Source organism: Leptosomus discolor, chromosome 3 (assembly GCF_034619465.1).
Source record: "Leptosomus discolor isolate bLepDis1 chromosome 3, bLepDis1.hap2, whole genome shotgun sequence".
NCBI lineage: Eukaryota > Metazoa > Chordata > Aves > Leptosomiformes > Leptosomidae > Leptosomus > Leptosomus discolor.
The window spans coordinates 50,519,496-50,540,147 of record NC_141393.1 but is presented as its reverse complement, the minus strand read 5'-3'; the positions used below and the strand labels follow the sequence as shown (position 1 = coordinate 50,540,147).

Sequence of the window (20,652 nt, the reverse complement as noted above, 5' to 3'; positions counted from 1 at the left end):
CCAGGGTCAGGCAGAGCAGTGTGCAGGGTGGGTATGAGTGGCAAGGCTGAGGTTGGAACCTTTCCTAGCTTGAAGTGTTAGGATTCTGCCTTGGAAGGACTGTTGGTGGGGTGATGGGGAGACAGGGCCAGGCTCAGTGAGGAGAATTGGGGAGCATGTGGCTCAACTGGAAAGTCGATGCTGGTGTGTGATCAGCTGAGAGCAATGCTGGGATACACATGACTCCTTCTGAAGCTGTGCTTGAAATTTGCTGATCTGCAGGCCTGTGCTCTGCAGGCTGCCCTCCTGGGAAAACAGCTGCCTGATCTGTCCTTCCTCTCCACAGAGATACTGCCACCACCATGGAGGGGATTGTGACCATGTATCAGGACTTTATGAAGAAAGCAGGTGAGTGTTTGGCTCTGCCCATCTGCAGGGCAGGTGGCACTACGTGCCGTACTACCACAGGCACAGGGGGATGATTTGTCATCCAGTCTGGGTCTAGCTGTGTTGTGCCTCTGCCCTGGAATAGATGCAGCTCTGTGTGTTTTGGGCTGCCTGTTATGAGGCTGTCTTGACTTGGTGTCTGTGCAGGCCCTTTTGGGGCACTTGTGCCCTCCTGGGCAGATGATCTCCAGGCTGTCCTGCAGTGTGGCTTCAGGCTGTACATTAACTGAGTCTGGCTGGCCTCAGCCTCTGCTCCTGGACTGCCACCCTACCTGCACTCCTGTCCTAGGAGAACAGGATTGCCATGTCCTTTCCTCCACTCTGGCAGTAACATTGCTGGCAGCAGATTGGGGTGAGGATGCTAACTGCTCCGCACTGTGGCTCTCTGCAGACCCCCGCATTGCTGATTATCCACTGATGCAGTCCCCGTTCCTTGTGATGGGCATCCTTCTGGCATATGTCTACTTTGTACTATCCTTGGGTCCCCGCCTAATGGCCAACAGGAAGCCTTTAAACCTGAAGAAATTTATGGTGCTATACAACTTCTTTCTGGTGGGACTCTCACTTTACATAGTTTATGAGGTGAGTTGTTTGCAGTAGGCTTTGTCTGGCATATATAAAGCAGTGCATGCAGGCTGCATGGGTGATGAGCAGCCCTTTTGCAGGCTGTTGCCTGCCCTTCTGCACAGGGCTTGGGCAGTGCAGTGGGTGATGTGTTGGGCCTTACCCTGATGATGCTCTTGTTACAGTTCCTGATGGCAGGGTGGCTTACTGGGTACACCTGGCGATGTGACCCTGTGGACTTCTCACAGGACCCCAAGGCCCTCAGGGTGAGTTCTCGTCCCTCTTCCAATAAGTTGGGATGGCCTTTAGCACTTCTGTTTGGACAGCAAGATCACAGCTACCTGCCTCTCCTGAGGCAGAGAACTTGCAGTCTCTGGCCCTTGGTTTCACCACAGGGTTACTGTATGGAGACCCTTGTTCACTGGGCATGTTCAGGCTGAGGTGGGTCTCTAATGTTAACCTGCTCTGTTACAGATGGTTAGTGTTGCTTGGCTCTTTGTGTTCTCGAAGTTCATCGAACTGACGGATACGGTGAGTGAGTTGCCGTGGAGGCCTTGTCACTGCTTGCTGGGCAGGGAGTTGGGGCCCAGTGTACTTGGGGTAGGTGCTTTCTTCATCCCTTCCAGTCTGACCTGGTAGTGCTTCTGTCTGGCATCACTACCAAGGAGGCTACTCTAGGCTATTGCAGAGGCCACTCTTGGTGTTATAGCTCTGGAAGCTGTGGGGTGACCTAATATATGGTGGCAGTGAGCTTGGAGGCAAGGGAAGTGTTACTGAGATCAGACACTGTGAATTAGTGGCCCAGCCTGCTCTAGCTGCTTCCAGGATTGCAGCTCCTTGATGCTGTTGGGCTCTCATTGCAGGTAATTTTTGTCCTGCGGAAGAAGAATGAACAGGTCACATTCCTGCATCTCTTCCACCACTCTGTTTTGCCTTGGAGCTGGTGGTGGGGAGCAAAGTTTGGTCCAGGTAAGATGGAAACTGTCTGGGTGCACAGCTTGGGGAAAGGGCAGTGTTAGCCCCAGCATGCTGAGAAGGGTTTTTTGGTCCTGCTGAGTTCCTAGGAGCTCCTTGTAGTGCTGATTGCTGCAGAGGATTGACTTAATGCTAATGAACATCTATCTTAACAGGAGGAATGGGCTCATTCCATGCCATGATCAATTCCATGGTGCATGTTGTCATGTACTTCTACTATGGGCTCTCAGCAGCAGGACCTGCCTTTCAGAAGTACCTGTGGTGGAAGAAGCACATCACAGCCATTCAGCTGGTGAGTCTGCTGTGGAGCAGAGCATGTGCCCTCAGCCTTTGATGTGAGGGGCAGCCCAACCCTTGTACCTGTGAAAGGTGCAGCCAGCACCTGTAGCTGTGTCTTCTGTAGTCCCTCACTCTGGCCCACTGTGGGCCTCTAATAGCCCTATCAGCCTGGTTAGGGTGTGGGTGCTGCTCAGCCTGCTGCCCCTGGGCTGCAGGCATGGTGGGAGGATGAGTGGCACATGCTGCCTTGAGACTTGTGCCTGCCTCTTCCAGCTGTTGCTGACTGCCTCACCATAAGGAGCTCTACTTCAGGGTGGGAAAGGAGCCCATTGGTTTCATTTAGAAAGGTCTCTAGTGGCATCCCTAACTCTGGCCTCATGAATAACTTGTCACTGCTCTGACTTGCTCCCAGGCACAGTTTGTGATTGTCTCCATCCACATCTCCCAGTATTACTTCATGCCCAGCTGCCAGTACCAGTTCCCCATCTTCATCCACCTCATCTGGATTTATGGGACCATCTTCTTCGTCCTCTTCTCCAACTTTTGGTACCAGTCCTACACCAAGGGCAAGCGGTTGCCCAGGGTGGCTCAGCAAGCAGCCCAGCACAATGGTAGCAGCATCCATGAGAATGGCACTGTCACCAATGGCAAGGTCAAAGCCAACTAGAGGGCAAAGCCTTCCCAGAGCCAATGAGAGCCCCGGGGCAGAGGCAGTTGGGACCTGTTCCCCTGCTCCTGGGTGCCACTAGCCAAGTCAAGTGCCTACAGACTGTACCCCTGTGCCCGGCCCTGCTGTTCTGTCTGCATGCCCAGCCCCTCTGCTCTGAGCATTCATGGGCATCTTCTGCTCCTGGGACAGCTTGTGCTGTTTATCAGTGTTGCTGAGCAGAGAGGCAGCTGCCTGCATCACAGCTGTGGGGCTGCAGTCCCATTCCAGTGTTTCCAAAGGAACTTCCCCCAAGTGCCTACATCTGGCCCTTCTGCCTGGAGCCCATTTTCTTCTGAGTAGGACCAAAAGAAGAGACTGGTCCCTGTCTTGGTGCCCTCTCCTCTTCCCTGTCTCATCAGAGCCTGTGTGGATGAGCAGACTTGTCCCTGGCTGCTTGCTGCTGCCAGCCCAAGTGTGAGCACTCCTGCTGTACCATGCCTTGTGCTGCTTTGCTCCATGCCACAGTGCTGCGTGTCCCTTCTGGTCCTTGTGTGCCCAGATGGGGGGTCCTGCCCTGGTGTATCTGTGCTCAGGTGTGGCTGTGGAGAGTGTAGGGGCAGTGCATATGGGACTCGAGGGCCCAGAGCTGCCCAGTACAAGTACACATGCCCTGGGCCTAGTATATAGAAGGGCTTGTGACAGCCTGAAATGCCTCCCCCACATGATAAGCCCAGGTTGCCTTGCCTTTGTGTGCCTGGACTGGGTACTTGGTGTGTACTTTAGCCACACTTACCTGATCCTCTTTGGCAGCTGGTGGCTTGCTCCAGGGTGGAGGAGGCCAAGCTCAGCCTAGTCTTTGACCCCTTCCACTCCTGCAGGCTTGAGACTTGAGCAATAATTGCCCCTAGAATCAGCTCTTAGGCTCTCCTGTTTGGGACCAGCCTTGCTGTGACCCAGCATGAGCACAGCAGAGGATGGCTGTAGTGTGCCCTGCTGTGGTGTAACCATGAGCACTTCTTGCCTCTGTGGATCTGACTGAGCCTGAGTGAAGGTGTACAGCAGGGCAGTGCAGCAGCTCTCCTGCATCTGGTGCCCATCACCTGCTATGGCTGTAACCAAAACCATGCTAATGGCCTTGAGGATGAGGTGAAGGAGCCAGGCCCTGTAAGACTGGGCTGCTCTTCTATTGCAAATAAACAGACAGAAGGAGAAATGGCTCTGCCCTTTTGTTTTCCTGGCTTGCTGTGCTTGGAAGCTGTTCCAGATGCTTGGTCCTGCCCAGTGTGGTTGGAGGCAGGGCTGGGAGAAGCAGCTGGTGTAGCAGGTTTGTGTGTTGTGGGGAGAGAGTGATATCACTGTGCTGATGAAGCAGATGGCAGATTTGTTTCCAAGCACTTTGGTTCCAGAGTTGTGCTAAGGGCAGGAAGTGTGTCAAGGCTCCTGTTGTGAAAGTGGCTCCATGCTGTGACAGAATGGCTGAGGTGGAATGTGGGTGTGGGCTGGGACCTGGGCCAGCTGCCCAAGAGGAGCTGCTGCTTTTCAGAAATCCTGGGGAGCTGAGGTGTGGCAGAGCAGGGAGTAGTGACCCTGGAAACCCAGGTGGTGGGGAAACAGCAATCTATTGCTTTCTGCATCTGCTGAAGCCAAAGCTGCTGCCATGTGTGAATGCCCCTGCAGCATGGATCTGTGCAGAATGTAGCTCACACTGGTCAGAGTGAGGTTTATGTTGCTGCTGCCTTGCTCTTGCTACAGAAGTAGATCTTGCCTGGCTGGGCTCTGTTATGTCTGCCACCTAAGGCAGTTGGCTTCCCTTCAGTGCTGTTGAGGTACAGTGCTGCCTTCCCCATCACCTTTTGACTGGGGCCCTCCTGAGCAGAGGCCAGCCTAAGTGCTGACTCAAGCCTGAGAAGAGGTGTTGGTAGCTGGCTGGGCTGCTTGTGGCTGGGAGGAATGCGTTAGACCTATAGGCCTCTGAAAGCTGAGTGTTGTGGGAAGGCTTTAGTCAATGTCCAGCCAAAGCCCTAGAGCAGGGCTTGGTGTGAGGGACAGCTCTGCTAACCCTGCCTGAGCTGCTGTACACCTTGAGGCCATTCTCTGAAATGTAGGAAAACCTCCTCAAGTGACCCAAACTGGTGTGACCGATAAGCCTAACTGCATGTGGGCATCACCCCCTTTTACAGGGCTCAGTGCCCTGTTACATATGAAGTGTTAAAATGGGATCTACTTCTCTGGGGGCAAGGACTGGCAGGATAGCTTGCTTGTTCTGGTCCCTGCTGAAGTGGTGTGTGACATTAGTTCAGTGCTCAGAAGTCACCACTTCAGGAGCTGTAGGTGACAGTCCAGCTGAGATGGAGCTTTTCCCATCTAGCCTCCTCCCTCCCATGCAGCTGGCTCTTGGTGAAAACAGGACTGTCTTTGCTTTTGGCCAAAATAGTAACAATACTATACTTATGCTTGGGATTTTAAAATGGGCTCTTCCTTGTGTGTGCTCTGCTCTCCCTTCCTCCAATTGTTCCTATTAGCTGAGATCTTTCCATGGGCTGGCCGTGGTACTTAGTAATTTATATGCTGTCATGGTCAGTCTGTGCTGCTGCTCCAAACTGAATTCACACCTTATATGGCAGTGTTTCCTGGGCCTGCTGGATCTGTGCCCAGTAGGACCAGTATGGGGCCAAAGGAAGAACTTGCAATGCTAACCTTCTAGTAATGCTCAGAGGACTTTAAAAGGGTGTATAATAATGCACAGCTGCTGGGGATGGGTATGTGCTAAGGAGAAAGGCAAGACAGGTTCTACTATTACATGGGGGTGAAGAAAACGCCAGCTTTGAGGCATATAAAGCCTTCCTTCCAGAGTCAGGAACCACTGGAAGCCTTACTTTGTTATGGGGCCACAGGGCATTGAATTGCAGGGGTCTGGGACAGGACTTCTACAACAGCAGCACAGCTCTGGGGAAGAGCCTAACCTGGCATGTGAGTTCCTGCCCCCTTCCACATTAGATCTAGCTGCTGCCCTATACAAGGAGGCTACCCCTCCTTTGGCCTTCCCCTGCTTTTCCCCAGGTGGCCAACTGGGGATGCACCAACAGCCCTGCTCGGAAGATGCTGGGCTCAGCTTATTGAGACACTACCTCCTGTATTGGCAATAGCTGTGGGGCTGCTCTGGTGGATGTGGGGTGCACACTGGCTGGCCTTGCCACAGCCCAAGGTGGTTGCTAACACTGCCTGCCTCTGGCTCAGGAGACAGAGCAGGAGCCTGGTGCCAGGTACAAGCATGGTACTGTGCTGAGAGGAATGTGAGAACAGCTAATAATAATCCACACTCTGGGAGGCACAGGCTTTGTGGAGCTGCTTTGCACAGGCAAGGTGCTAATCTGTTGTGCAATGGCCCTAGCAGTCCTTGGCTGTGCTGGTGCAGCCCTACAACCTCCACCATACACAGCAACATAGCTTGCTCAGGTAAATGCTTAAATATGCTCCTTGCAACTTATACCAGCATAACTAAGCCTGGAAAAAAAGCATTTTTTCCAAGTGCTGGGGAAGTAAAGTTCTACCACAGGTCAGCTGAGCCCTACTGCCTGCTTGGCTTGGGACTAGGGCTTCCCCTCAGCAGGAGGGGAGGACAGAGGTTAGAGCTGCTGGTAGAATATGTGACTAAGGGCCACACACTGGGTTGATTGTGCTTTGGGAGTCTCTTGCATGACATCCAAGCTGGCTGTAGCAATGTAAACTAACCTTTTGTTTTGCATCAGTCTTCATGCCCTTGTCCCTTGCTAGCCCCTTTCTGGCCTTTGGGGTGATTACAGCTGTTGCTGTATGTTTCCAGCCTCTGCCCCTTTTTTCTCCAATTGCATTTGGCTCCTAAGCTCAGTACTAAACTCACTGTAAAAGCAGCTATTCTACCTTAGCAGCATAAGGGCAGGCACCATTGCCCACATGTAGCAGAACAAGACTTAACTGCTGCATGCAGGTGACTACAGCTCAGACTGCTCAGAACAAGTCCCCAGACTGCTCTGGCACAGATGATCACTGCTGGTGTTTGCCTGCAGATGCAGAGTAAGGACACAGGCAGAAGCTGGTGACACACAAAACTGGCCCTAAAGAACAAGAGCTCCACCACTTGCCCAGATCCCAAAGAGCAGGGAGGAGGAGCTTGGTTCTGCCTTTTCTTCCATCAGACTCTATAAAGCAAGTCAAATTAAAGCAATTTATTAACATTTAAAATACTATACAGGGTGTTTCCCTTCTCCCTGCAACAGCCCTGTGCGTTCAGCGGATGCCCTGGTGAATGATGCTGGTTTTGGCACTGTTTGCCTTCTCTTTCTCCTTCTTCTTTATGGGGTCCATCTCAAAACAGCGCCAGAGCCGCAGTGTTTCATCAGCAGCTGCAGAGGCCACTGTTGCACCATCAGGGCTCATAGTCAGGTTCAAGACTCTGGCAGTGTGACCTGAGGAAGAGGAGAGGTGCAGTCAGTCCAGTTCTACCACAATGGTCACATTTCTTCCTGTATGCCCCATGAGCCCCACCAGCTTGCATAGCTGTCCCCACATCATGCTGCAGCAGCATGAATTCATACCCCAGGCATCCATTTGTAGCAGTGGTGTTTCATTAGCAGCATATAGGAGTGGCTCCCTCTAGCAGCAGGCTCCTGAACACCATTCTGCATCAGTGATGCTCCAGGCTAGACCACTGGTCTGCTTAAACCAAGGATTACATCTGCCTTCAGCCTCTAGCAGCCCTACCTTCCCCAGGCAAAGGGCCCAGCCTACCTCGCAGCTCAGTGACCTTGGCCATTGTTGGATACTTCCATACAACCAGCTGATTCTGTGCAAAGCCATGGCCTGAAATGAACTCCTTGTAGTTTGTTGACCACAGGATAGCACAGACCTGGGAAGAGACAGTAATGCAGGTAAGACAAGCTGCTTGTACAGATGCTCACCACCCAGAGATGAGCATGATCCCCTTCTTTCCCATGGGGCTGGCCCTCAGGAGCCAGCAGCTCTGTAGAAGTGTCCTGCCAGAAGGTGTTTATATCCAAGCTGATGTTCATGTCTCACCTGTGAGTGGGCATCAACAGCACTGAGGCAGGTGCCAGAACACACATTCCAGATGCGAATATGTCTATCACTTGTCCCACCTCCTGTGGCTAGAACATTTGACTGCCATGGACACCATGCCACAGCCTGAGAGAAAAGGGTTAATTCTAAGACATGCAAGAGGCAACCTGTACACACCCAGTGCTGCCATGTCTGCCTTGCACACAGACATGCCCACCGCAGCCCTGCACTCACCTTGACAGCACCCTGGTGTTGTGTGAAGGTCTGTACAGGAGCAAAGCCTCCACTGTCCCCCTGGGTGCATGGCCAGATGTTCACCAGGTTGTCATTGCCACCACTGGCCAGGTAACGGCCATCTAGAGACCACTTGAGTCCACATACCTCCTGTGTGTGGCCAGCAAGTGTGGCCACATGATGCTCAGCCACTCTGACATCATGGTGGTGGATGTGGCCAGTCCGTGCCCCACTGCAGAGAGAAGGCTTGCAGGGTCAGGCTGGTGCATTTTCACCAGAATCCATTTTTGTGCTGTTGCAAGACTGCTGTACCCACCACTGGGTTTCAACCAGTGGTACCAGCATCACTGGCCTGTTGGTGCAAGCAAAGCAACCACAGAAGCTCTTCACAACTTTGGCATAAAGGGCAAAAGAGAAGAGAGACTTGTTGCCGCAGTCCCATCAAAACAAGCTGAGTAAGAAGCCCAAGCCAGGACAGGAACTCTTCTCTGCAATTCACTAACCTGCACTAGTCACAGATCTAGGATAGCAATCTGCAACAGCTGGAGACTCCCCTCACCCACCCCCACCCACTGCTTTACCTGGAGAGGATGTAGCTGTTCCAGCTGAGGGACCCCACACGGGAAGAATGGCTGGTCATATTTCGTAGACGTTTCTGATGGTGTATGTCCCATAGCTAGAGAGGCAGAGCAGTAAGTTTTCCAGAGGATGAGGAAACACAGCCCTGTTCCTTTGCCCTGCAAACCTCATTACACAGGCTCTGGCATTCAACCTTGCCAGTATAGGAGGAAAGATAAGTTTGTATCACATGCCTACAGAACAGCAAGTAACTCCAGGTGTCGGAATCCCCCAAAACCAAACTCTGCCTTGCATGCTGCAATTGGCCACAGGCTGTGGACATTCCACCCCACACCAGTGCATTGCATCTTTCTTGTGCTAGTCAAGCATTTGTCCCAAGGCTCCACAGCTCATGCAATCACTAGACACCACCTCTAGTTTTACTCTTGCACTCACCTGGACCTCAGCATTACTTGTGCCAACAGCAAGGTAGTTTCCTTCTTTAATCCACGATACAGAGGAAACATAATCATCTGGATGCTCCATCTGCAGCAGCTGGATAATTTCCCCAGAGGTGTGATTCCACAGATAGACAGAGTTGTCCAGAGCCACTGCCAGGAAATTCTGGGAGCTCCAGTCAATGAGATTCAGATCTACAAGTTGGAAGAGCAATGCAGGTCACACTGCACTCACCTGGAGAGCCCTGCCCATCACCAATGCTGATGCCAGATCTTGCACTTGCGCGCACACGCACACACACACACACGTAACGGGCAGCCTTCTGGGTGTCACCTTGCCCAGCTAGTGGGGTCAGGTAGTCCTGATCCAAGCCACCTACACAGCAGCCTGGACTAGTGTTCTTATAAGGCTACACAGGAACACTCCAAAATCAGTCTGTACCAGCTTTGGTGCATAAGATTGTGAAACAGCCCAGTTACACTGTCCTAGGAACTGCACTCCAATGCAGAATGATCTCAATGCCCAGCACTCAAGAGTACAGCCTTCTTACAATAGTCATTGCGGATCTCAGGTGCATCCAGAATTCGGTCTGGCATTGAGGGAATGTATCTGCCGTTCTTCCTGCTGGATCCAGGTGTCACTTTCTGGCTGTAGAGCACTTTCAGGTTATTCTGATAGCCTGTGTGAAGAGGAACAGATTTGCTAACCTGAGTTACTATTTCCTCCCAGCTGAGCACTGCTCACCCAACCAGAAATCCCTTCCAGTGAGAAGTCCTGAGAGAAGAGATACACTTAGAAGAATTAATGTCACTGGCAGTATGAACTGCCGGACCAGGGTGAGCTCTGATTCTGTGACTCACTGGAACAAGTTTAACTGACAAGCACTTGGTTTTCTATATCCCATTATGTTTAGTGACAGTTAAGCTTCAAAGGGCACAGCACAGAGTGTGAAGCTTACGCAGACCTCAGGAAAGTTTGTCACCTGCAGTACAAGCAAGCAGCTGCCAGTCATTTAAACTTCTGTAAATAAATTCACTGTAGCTGTTGTGCAGCCCCTTAACCTCAGGAACCTTAAGGAGGGAGACTCCAGTGTGCATAGGAGCTCTGACAAGAAGCCAGTTGATCTCTCCCATGTCCACACACAAGGCCTCTGTGTTGCTGTTCCCCTGCCCAGACCTCTCCAGCTGAGTCAACTCACAAAGACCCTGTACCATACCTTCTGGTGCATTCTGTGCCTTTCCACTGAGGCGGAGGATCTTCACCTCTTCTATATCAAAGCCATTCAGATTCACTGCCCAGGTTTTCTGTTGCTCCTGCGGAGACACAAACCACCCTCAATAAGATGCATTTGAAACACAAAGTCCATGCTGCACTTAAAACTGCAGCTGACAAAGCCTACACCTAAGCACCCTTCTTCTAGAATCAGGAGGTGTACAGCTGTGCTGTGAGGGTCAACTACCATCAGGCAGGTCAAAATAGTTTTTCTTCAGACATTGCCACACTGTTGTGCTCAGATTTTCATACAGAAGAGTGGCAAGTTCAGTGTCTCATTGCCAGTGGGGAAAGCCACAGCTGCAAGGGACCAAATGCTTCATAAACAAATTTCAGAATACAGTGTACACATTCCAGAATAGCTCCCTATGTAGACATTGTCCTAGGATAGCTATCACCAGCTATTTCACTGTGCAGAGGCTCATAGCTTTGTGTCTTTGTAGCCTGCTGTATTTTAAATCCTCATTAGCCTGAAGTTGAATTTCGCTGCCAGAAGCAGTACAGGCTAGAATGAGTGTAAGCAGAGATGTAAGGCTCTATGCTCTTCCCTGTGCCTAGGGAAACAAGCCTACAGCGCAGCTACGCTCAGGCTCCTGTGTAGCAGCTGTGTACCTGTTCCACCCACAGGCTTTACAGCTTCCACCTCATCCCAGGCTCCTAAAACCCAGATGTGGAAGCAGTGATGGCTGGGGCTGTCAGCCCCATGTGCCCACTTGATAGAACTTACGGTTTGCTTCTCTGTAAAAGGCCAGGAAGGATTAGGTGTTTGATAGTGACCATTATAGTAATCATAACTTAGCAACATGCTCACCTTCTTGGTAGGGGACTCCTTGGCAGTGTCATTCTCTTTGGTTAGGAGGAAACTGGCCATCTCCATCTGCATAGCACTGCGGTTGGGAATGTAGCGATCTCCCCCAGCCTTTGTTGGCGTGCTCTGAATTTTGGATCCAGATTTACCTGCATTCACATGCATAAATACTGTCTTACAGCTATTGAATAGCCTGCATTAGAGCTTTCAAGAGACAGTAAACCTAGCACTCTTCCACATCGCAGACAAGCAGGACTCAGAGAGCTCATGCCATCCAGTCACAACTCATTTTTATTTTTACACACACCCCCTGCCTCACGTAAGTGCGCTAAGTTCTGCTTAGAGACTGCCAGGAGACAACTCCTTTGGTCTAGTGCAACAATTCCAGAGTTCACAGGCAAGGGGAGGATGCAAATACACTGCTACAGTATGTAAAGCTGCCAGCAGATGGTCCTACCCACACTTGTCCCAACACACAGCTGTGCCAGCAAGGGGATCAGCAGTTCACCCAGCCCCAGTGAGCTCTGCCCACCTCATGCAGAGGAGGAGAAAGTGGGTGACTCCCAGGATCCAGGCAGCATAGCCCACCTCCTCCTGCCTGAGCAGCAAGCCAGCTCGGGCAGCCTGTCACGGAGCCCAAAGATCCAAGGCTACAGGCAAGCAGCCCGGGCGACGCTCCCCCACCCAACCTATGCCGCTGGCAGCCGCCACTCACCAGGTGTTCTGGACGGCGTCTTGCTGGAGCTGTGGGAGCGATTGGCCGGCTTCATGGGCGACAAGCCGGCAGCGGGGCTGGGCCCGGGGAGGCTGCTCTCCTTGGCCTTGCGCTGCCACCGCGCGGGCGGCGCGTTAGGGATCGGCGTGTCCAGCTTCAGCAGCCCGTGCAGGTCCGCCTCGAACACGAACTGCGCCATGGCGCTGCGGGCAAACGGCGTCAACAGAGCCCCGCGCAGGGACGCCGGCCGGGCTGCAGCCCTGCTCTGCCAGGTCACCCCTCTGGTTGCACCTCAGGGCCCTCTCCACCACAGGACAGCAACCCCCCCTCCCCGCCCGCTCCTCAGGACCCTGCTCTCCGCCACAGGACGCCCCCCCCGCCCCCCCCCCCCGCCCCTCCAAGGCCACTCTTCAGGGCTCTCTCCACCACAAGACACCCTCCCCCCCAGGCCACTCCTCAGGCTCTCGCCAGCACAAGACACACACCCCCTCCCGGCCGCTCCTCAGGGCCGCTTCACCACAGCCTTCTCCCCCACCAAACCGAGGCCGCGCCTCAAGGCTCCCTTCGTCACCAGGGTCTCTCGCGCCCTTCATTGCCTCAGGGCGCGCCCCCCACTTCCCTCAGGCTCGACCCGCAGCCGGCCGGCCGACCACCCCTCACCTCAGCTCTGCAGTTGAAGCTCGCTCAGGCCTACTCCGCAGCATCATTTAAACCCCGCGCGGCCGCTCCTCCCATTGGCTGCTTCAAACCCAACCGCCGCGCGCTGCCACGGCGACCATCGCCAGCCGTGTCGCGATTGGCTGAGCTGCGGGGCGGGGCTCTCCCCGCTGGGCGGCTCCTGTTGCGGCTAGTGGGTGGGTGGACGGGCAGAGCCGCTCCGCTTTCCTGCGGATTCAGGGGGCCGGGGACCGGGGCGCCGCAAAGGAAGGAGAATGCCGTGTGGTTCCGCGTCTTATTTATGTCGGGGCGGGGGGCGCGGCTCAGGGCGGCCCTCGCGGCTCCCAGCCGCTCATGAGCAGGTAGGATTGGTTGGCGATGTCGGTGCTGGGAAGCCGGCCGGCGGCGTGCTCCGACGGCGGCCCGCCCGCCTCCCCACGCGGGCCAGGCAGCACCTCTAGAAAGCAGGGCAGGATGGCCTCCTCCGGTGACTGCTTGTAGAAGGCGTTGGCCTGCGGGGGCCACAAAGGGGGCGCGGTGGGGGCTGCCCTTCGAGCTGCCCCCAAGAAGGCTCAGCCGCGATGGGCCCCGCCCCGGCCGCCTCACCTGGCCATGCTGGCCACTTTCGTGGAGGAAGCTGCCCAGTGTGCGGTGCAGATCGGGAACGGGGGGCCAGAACTTCTGCTTCACGTTGCTGGGTGCGGGGCAGGGGACGTCGAAGGTAAACCCTAGTTCTGAGGTGCCCTGATGCCCGCGGGCAGGGTGCCCAGGCCGGGTGCTGAACTCCCCCCACCTGTCCTAGGCATAGCCCTTACCTGTAGAGAGAGGGGAAGGTGCACCGCAGCCCCAGAAGTACTCCTGTGAAGAGCAGCGGCACCACCATAACACTCGGAATGATCCAGCCTGCATCAGATGACGAACACCGGGACTGTAGCCCTCCCCAGACTGGCCACCACTGAGCCCTTCTCAGCCCTTGTCACCTTCTGCCTGGTGCTCCCATCCCATTTCTAACACTCTCAGTCTCCTGCCCTTGGCTGTGTGGCTCCTGGCCACAGCCTCTGCTCCTGCCCTGTCCCTTGCCTGCATCAGCCATCATGTCAACCACGACAGGTTTGGACCAGGTGCTCCAGCTCCCCTGGTACCATGGCCCACTGGGCTGGGCCCGCACTTGGGCGTGGTAGCGGGCACCTGGAGGTAGGTTCAGGACTTCCTTCCTGGCTGCCCGCGGGACCTGCAGGACCTGTGGGACAGAGCTGAGCTGGAGACAACCGCTGCTATGGGGCAGCCCAACAGCAGTGCTTGGGTGTACATCCATCCTGCCTGACCCCATGTGGGCCATGTGCCGGCAGCAGAGGTGGGCAGGGCTGCTTGGGGGAGCCTTACCTTCCAGTCATGGCTGTTCTCCACAGCATAGCGGACCTGGTAGTCCAGCTGCTCTGCCAGTGCCTCCAGGGGCGGCAGCCACTGCAGGCTCAGCCGGCCCTGTGACACCGTTGCCTGCATGAGCTGTGGGGCATCTGTGAGGACTGTTTGGAACGGGAATGTGTCACTGCCATGGAACAGCACACAGGACACTGTGTCCCCATCAGCCAGGCATGGGCAAGGGCAGGGGCCACAGTGGTGCTGCAGCTCACCAGCCTGATGCAGCCAGAAGGGCTCCTTGAAGTAGCTGAGCGTGGCCGATGCATGGGGTAGGGTGATGTTTACCAGGACAGAGATGGCGCTGCCAGCCCTGGGCTGGAAGGTGCAGGAGTGGGTGCCCCGCAGCCCCACACTCACCTCCTCACACTGATGCCATGTGTCTTCCCTGCGCAAGGAGCAGGGAGCCAGTCAGCCCTGCTGTGGCAGCCCCACATGCCTTGCCTGCTGCCAGCCCCACATGCCTTGCCTGCTGCCAGCCCTGCTCTGGGGCCACCCTGTCCCCACAGCCAGAGCTGCCTCGCTCCTCCTGTGCTTGCTCACGAAAGCCAGCACTGTCCATAGTTGGAGGAGCAGTGTGGCTGGCAGTGGTGGTGGGGCAGTGTGAGGTTAATGGTGTAGGGTAGGCACAGGTGGCACAGTGGGGTGTGGGACATTGAGCAGGGGTGGTGGTCCCTGGGATGTGCTGCCCCTCTGCCTGAGTGCCATGTCCCCACCATGCCCCTTACCTTGTGCTGGCCCTGCTTGGAGGTGGCCGGTAGAAGAGCTGGTGGGAGCCGTGGGGCTCTGCAGAGTCCCAGCTCCATTCGCAGCGCACGTGCTGCAGGTCAGGGGTGCTGCAGCACAGCCCGATATCTCCTGGGCAGGCAAGAGCCAGAGCAGGGAGGGGGCTACTTTCCCTGGCCACCCAAAACCTGGGTGCTGCACCTTGCTACCCCAGGACCCCCATCCCTCGCAGCCCCAGGCATGGGTGCCTCCCTGCTGTGCCTGCCAGCACCCTGGAGGTGGGGATGACCACTCACCAGAGGAATGGGGTGTCTCTGCAGCCACCGCCTGTGACCAGGGCCCCCAGACGCCATCCATGGAGATGCCATCGGGCTTACTGCGCACGTGGATGTGGTACCTCACCCCTGGCTGCAGGTCCCGGAGGACTACCCAGGTGTTGGTCTGGACCAGCCCCTGCAGGAGAGAGGCCAGGCTGGAGAGCAGATGTGGCCCTCAAATCCCCCTGCCCATTCCTGGCCCTTCTATGTACCTGCCCCACTCTCAGGGAAGCTGCAGCTGCCCTGGCTGTGGGTGCATTGGTGCTGACAGCTGGCTGGCTGGAGGGGTCCCTGGGGCGCTGCCCACTGGGGTCCGACACGGTGCTGCAGGGCATCTCTGGGGAGCTGGCAGGGCAGCACTGCACCTCGTAGAGGAAGAAGTTCAGGTAGTCGGTGAGTGGTGGCTGCCACGACACGCAGAGCTGCCCCACAGCCCCAGCCCAGCGGGCTGTAATGTTCGCTGGGGGGGCGATGAGACCTGTGGGGAATATGACAGGGCGTTTTTCCTCCTGCTGCAGCCCTCCTTTAGGCACCCCCTGGTCCTGCCGAGGCACATCCAGCGGTCCCTCCAGGGCTGCCTTCATGTCCAGCGTGCAGGGCGCAGGGTACTGCCAGCCCCCGCGGGAGGCAGAAGAGCAGGGGCCCAGGCCTGGGAACCATCCTGGTGTCACAGTGGTATTGCCTGGTGGGAGGGACTCACCCACCGCGTCTACGCTGAGTTCCCGCCAGTACTTGGTCTGATTGGTGGTGGCATCCAGGACGCGGAGGTGGAGCTGGATGAAGAGCCGCACATCCTGGCCAGGGAAGACGCAGGCGTGCCGCGTCCCGCCGGCCCCATGGCGCCACGTAGAGACCGTGCACGCTGTGGGCACGTCCCTGAGGGACGGAGAGCAGGGTCCTGCAGCACCCCATGCCTTCTGCCCGGGGCCAGGCTGGAGGAGAGGGGACCTGGGGCATGGCACTGAGACTTCGGTGTCACCAGCTCCTTCCCTGTGCCCCCATCTGCTTCAGGGCACCATCCCCATGGGACTGATGGACAGCCAAGGTCCCAGCCCTGCCACAGGATGTGTGGTGACTCCCGTGGGCTCTCCACCATCTCTCCTTGCAGCTGGGAGCCACCAGGATGGCATGGAAAGCTGCGGCCCCCAACTCTGCTGCTCTCTGTGCAGGCAAGGGGGAGGCTGGGCTGTGTTCCCACCACCACCTACCTGCTGTACCAGTAGTAGAAGTGGCCCTTCCCACTTGCTGCCTCCTTCTCATTCTCATCCCAGAAGCAGGTGAGGTCCTCGAAAGAGCGGGAGAAGCAGCGGATGTCCTCGGGCACCTCTGCCAGCAGTGCAGCATCTGGGAGGAGTGTGGGTATGAAAGAGCCCCCAGGCACAAACCTGTACCCATCCCACCTGCATCACCCTGCCCCATGGCCGCTGGCTTGCCTGTGAGGCCAGTCTGTGCAGGCACTTGGGACAGTGTGGGCATGGCTGTGGACATGGCTGTGGCACAGGTGCCCTCCACCAGCTTCACATGCCAGGGAGCAACATGGCACATGTGCTGCTGGCTGCTGGCTTGTGCCAGGGTCCTGGCTGATGGCAGGGCACCCCACTGGCTGGCCCCACCACTCCCCCCTCCTCAGCATACTTTGGGACAAACAAACACCCGAAAATAGCCCTGCGGTTGGAGGGGGGCTCAGGGCCTGGCAATCGGGAGGGAAGCACCCCTGCCCTGCTCAGCCGGAAGGTGCGAGGAAATGAGATAAGGAGGAGCAGCGTCCTGGGGAGAGGGAAAGTGCCTCTGGGCTGGCATGTGGGCCTATGGTTCTAATCAGGGGGGGATGCTCAAACTGTGACTCGGGGACTGCTTGGAGGACTGTAGGTTTCTCTGCGCCACTCAGCAAGCTGCCCTCCCTGTAGCTGCAGAGATGAACTGCAGCATTGCACACTTCAGGATCTCCATCCCAAGCACTGGTGGCTTTGCTGGCACATGGACATCTGTCTCTGTTGTCAGGGAAAAGGCGATAGCCCCAAGACGCAGATGTGTGAAGCACAGGAGTGGCCTTGCTGCCCCCAGCGTCGCTCCAGCACTCACTTCTCCCCCACTGCCTCTGCCCTGGGACCTGCTCTAGCCCTCTTCCTCCTCCACTTCACTTCCTTTTGGGATGTGCCCCCTTCCCCAGGGGCTGCCTCCAGGTGCAGGACCCCACAACAAGCAACAAGCCCCCTGCCAGTGCCTGGCCTTGCTCCATGTGCTGAGTGCATCCATTCTCTGCTACACACCTGCTCTGCTGCCAGCTGAGCCCACCCTGGGCAAAGAATAAGGTACAGTCCTCAGATGTCCTTGCCATCTTCTTGGTGTTCCTCTGCTCTCCCTGTCCCTTCTCTTGCCCTGAGCTCCCAGCCCTGTTTTGCTTTCCTCCCCCAGCCCATGTCCCCTCCCAACAGACTAAAGCCCCCTCCACATGCTCTTCCCTTTCTGCACCCCCTTGCCCCCACCCCAGGCCTCATGCCAGCTCCGTGGCTCCCCCAACTCCCAGTGCCAGGGGATGGGGTGGCCAGGTCCCAGCAGCCCAGTGGCACAGAGACTCATGGCATTCGTGGGAGGCCACACTGGTCCTGTGGGCTACCAGAGCATCTTTGCTGGGTGCAGGCCATTTCCTAGGAAGAGCATCCACACAGCTCTGCAGCCACATCAGCCGTGCTCCAGCAGCATACTGCCACGCCAGCGACGGGCTTGGTGCACTGCAGTGTCACAGAGGCTGCAGGCAGAGGGAGGATGAGCCCATCCCTGACCTTTCTTCCCACTGCTCCTATGGGGGTGATTCAAAATGTGCTCCTGAGCCTGCTGTGGCCAAAGACCTGGGAAGGGGCTGGAAAGATGAGCAGAAGATTGACAGGATTTTGTTTAGCTAATGCTTTTTATGGTGTTATAGAAAGCGTTAAAAGGGCTAAGGAGGGGCTTAAAGAAAGCATGGACAGGCCTGAAATGGGAGAAAGTCGGGAAGCAGCTCTGCCAGGTGCAGCGAGCCAGGCTGGGAATAGCTACTGGCTGAGCTGAAGATGCTCAGCAGGGTAGTAAGATCACCACAAGGCTGGTGTGGGAGCATTGGGATTGGCCTGGCAGTGCAGAGCTGTGCTGTCAGATGTAAGCCTGAATTTTATTCAGACCCTTGTCTTTGTAACTCCAAGGACTTTTGATGAGCGGGGAGCCCCTCTGCTACCTGTGTGGGACTGGGGCCCCCAAGCTGCCATCCCAAAGGGGCACCAGGGGGCTGCCAGGTCCTGCCTCCAGAGAGCAGGGACATCCCTTTGCTCCAGGTACCCCAGGGTGTCCCATGGTTGAGAAGGACCCTTCATTGCCCACCCTGAACACCCCCTGCACACCCTCCTGGGATGCCCTTTACCCAACCCTGCAGATTTCGGCTGCCATGGGATGCTCGCTGCCCACACCCAGTGTGCCAGCTCCTCTCTGGCCCATCCTTTGGGAGAGAAAATGGCCCGAAGGACCTACCTTGGGATGTCACTGGCTCAGGGGCTGACAGTGGGCTGTGGAGGCTGAGCAGGATGTCAGGGAGCAGCAAGAGCAGCCAGTCCCAGCGTAGGCAGGCTGCCATCCTGCAACTCATGTGCCTATGCTGTGCGTGCTGTTCTTGGCCCTTCCCAGTGCCTTGGGAGCTGCTCCGGCTCCCCTGGGCGATACCTTTATCTGGGAAGTGGTGGCTGTGCAGCTCAGGAAGCCTGGCTGGAGGCTCCCTCCGCCCCATTGCCAGCACTTCCCCACGCCCGAAACCACCATGCTCTGGCCCCTCCACCGCCAGCCACAGTGCCACTGCCAGCCACTGCTTCTATCAGATAGGTGGCACATCCTGCGCTTGTGGCTACCGGCATGCTGGGAGGCTGGGGTAGGAAGAAAAACAACCCCTGAGAAACCAGGGAGGCCCCTGTGTGGGGCAGGACAGGGTGGGGCAGGGCAGGACAGGCTGTTGGGGGCGCCAGGCATGTGGGAGCATGAGACATGGGACAGCTGCTCTGGTTCCATCCTGCCCTGTGCTGTCTGGCATTGGTGTGTGCTGGGTCTGCTCTGCATCGCCCAGTGGCAGTGTCCCCATGGCTGTGCCGGCAAGAGAGCTACAGGCATGGGGGGCATTGGCAGAGCCCACACAGGTGCTAGTGATGTTGGTGCAGGAGCAGGGCCATTATGGTGGGTTCCTGCAGGCATGCTCAACCTTGTGCTAATCCACCACCACTGCTCAGCACAGGTGGCTGGAGGGGTGTCCCACTCTGCTGGGGTGCAGCACTGTGGTGCAGCCCAGGGAGCACCAACCAGGTGTGTGGAGTCACTCATGCACGTGTCCCCACCACACTAAGGGTGGGCTGGCTTCTCCTTGCCCTGCAGCTGAGGACAGCACCAGGGGCACTGAAGGGAGATAGGAACAGCGAGCATCAATTCGTCACAGTCAAATTTCATCAAATCAGTCCCACTTTCTTCTCCATCCAGCTACTGGGCTTTGCTGTCAGGGAGGCAAAAAGCAGAAAGCCCTTGGTTTGAGCAGGGCTGATGAGGCTGCCTCAGACACTGTTCCTGGCTGTGGAGGAGGTGCAGAGGTATTGCACATCAGGCTGCCTGAAAGGGCCAGTCGCCATCACCGTTCACTGGGGAACCTCAGTGGTGGGGCAGAAAGGCTGCTTACTAACAGCTGCAGTTGACACCAAAGAGCACTGGAGGCCAGAATGGAAAATCAAAATGGTATTGACAGGGTTGAAACATCTTCTGGGGAAGAAAGACTCTTACCCAGACAGGCAAATGCAGATGCCCCTGCCTTTGGCTGGGATACCAGGGTCCAGGGCAGAAGCCCTTGCTTCCTGTGGACTGCAGAAGAGGGTAGAAGGGCAGCTGGATGGCAAGCCTAGGGCTTAGCAAGATGAAGCCAAGAGAGATGAAGTCCACCCACTGTCAAATGGCAGTAGTGCAGGATGAGGGACCGCAGCCTGAGGCAGGAGCTCCTGTGAGAGGGTCAGCACAGAGTCCAGGTGATACTCCAGGGACAGGCAGAAGAAACAGAATCACCCTAGTGGCACGTGTTTGAGCAGACTGGTTGAACACAACAGTCCCTTTGCAAGACATGAGAAGTTACCCGATGGCTTGGCGCAGTGCTGTGCCCAGCTGACCAGGATGGGTAGGGTGCGGAGCTGCACAGCCCTGCAGGGACCAGCCAAAGAAGCAGGGCCATCCCCGTGAAGAGTGGCCAACCAAGGAGAAGCTGCAGGAACAATTTTCAAGCATGTGAGAGGCAGCTGCGCAGAGGAAGGGCATAGTCTGTTCACCATATCCCTTGGTGATAGGACAAAGACTTAAATTGCAGGGAGGGAGATCCCAGTCAGATACTAAGAAAAAGCATTCCCATGGCACAGTAAGATCTGGGGCTTGTCTGCGGGCATTGAGTCATCCCTGAGGACCATCAGAAGACTCCAATGGGGACAGGATGCTGAGGAGTGCCCACCACGGCAGCAGACCATTGGGTCCTTGCATCCTGTTCCCCAGTGCCGTC

General features: G+C 56.3%; 3 protein-coding genes across 3 annotated transcripts; 1 reads left to right on the top strand and 2 right to left on the bottom strand.

The window, feature by feature from the left end:
- The first annotated feature begins 317 nt into the window (after positions 1-317).
- ELOVL1 (ELOVL fatty acid elongase 1) lies at positions 318-7,114 on the top strand. The gene is made up of 7 exons (XM_009952550.2): positions 318-387; positions 818-1,008; positions 1,176-1,256; positions 1,465-1,521; positions 1,854-1,959; positions 2,121-2,257; positions 2,657-7,114. The coding sequence occupies exons 1-7, from the start codon at positions 342-344 to the stop codon at positions 2,909-2,911; spliced, it is 873 nt and encodes a 290-aa protein (XP_009950852.1). The 5' UTR covers positions 318-341; the 3' UTR covers positions 2,912-7,114.
- A 43-nt stretch (positions 7,115-7,157) lies between these two features.
- On the bottom strand, positions 7,158-12,662 carry CDC20 (cell division cycle 20). The gene is made up of 11 exons (XM_086462854.1): positions 12,655-12,662; positions 11,995-12,197; positions 11,283-11,428; positions 10,416-10,512; positions 9,750-9,878; positions 9,197-9,393; positions 8,764-8,858; positions 8,183-8,414; positions 7,949-8,074; positions 7,661-7,778; positions 7,158-7,338 (listed from the first exon to the last, which is right to left on the bottom strand). Exons 2-11 carry the CDS (start codon positions 12,191-12,193, stop codon positions 7,160-7,162), a joined length of 1,518 nt encoding a protein of 505 aa, XP_086318980.1. The 5' UTR covers positions 12,194-12,197; positions 12,655-12,662; the 3' UTR covers positions 7,158-7,159.
- A 312-nt stretch (positions 12,663-12,974) lies between these two features.
- MPL (MPL proto-oncogene, thrombopoietin receptor) lies at positions 12,975-18,779 on the bottom strand. The gene is made up of 12 exons (XM_086462405.1): positions 18,615-18,779; positions 16,322-16,457; positions 15,814-15,989; positions 15,326-15,591; positions 15,093-15,249; positions 14,799-14,928; positions 14,286-14,458; positions 14,035-14,177; positions 13,732-13,891; positions 13,467-13,554; positions 13,258-13,345; positions 12,975-13,163 (listed from the first exon to the last, which is right to left on the bottom strand). The coding sequence occupies exons 1-12, from the start codon at positions 18,727-18,729 to the stop codon at positions 12,975-12,977; spliced, it is 1,821 nt and encodes a 606-aa protein (XP_086318531.1). The 5' UTR covers positions 18,730-18,779.
- Positions 18,780-20,652: the final 1,873 nt, after the last annotated feature.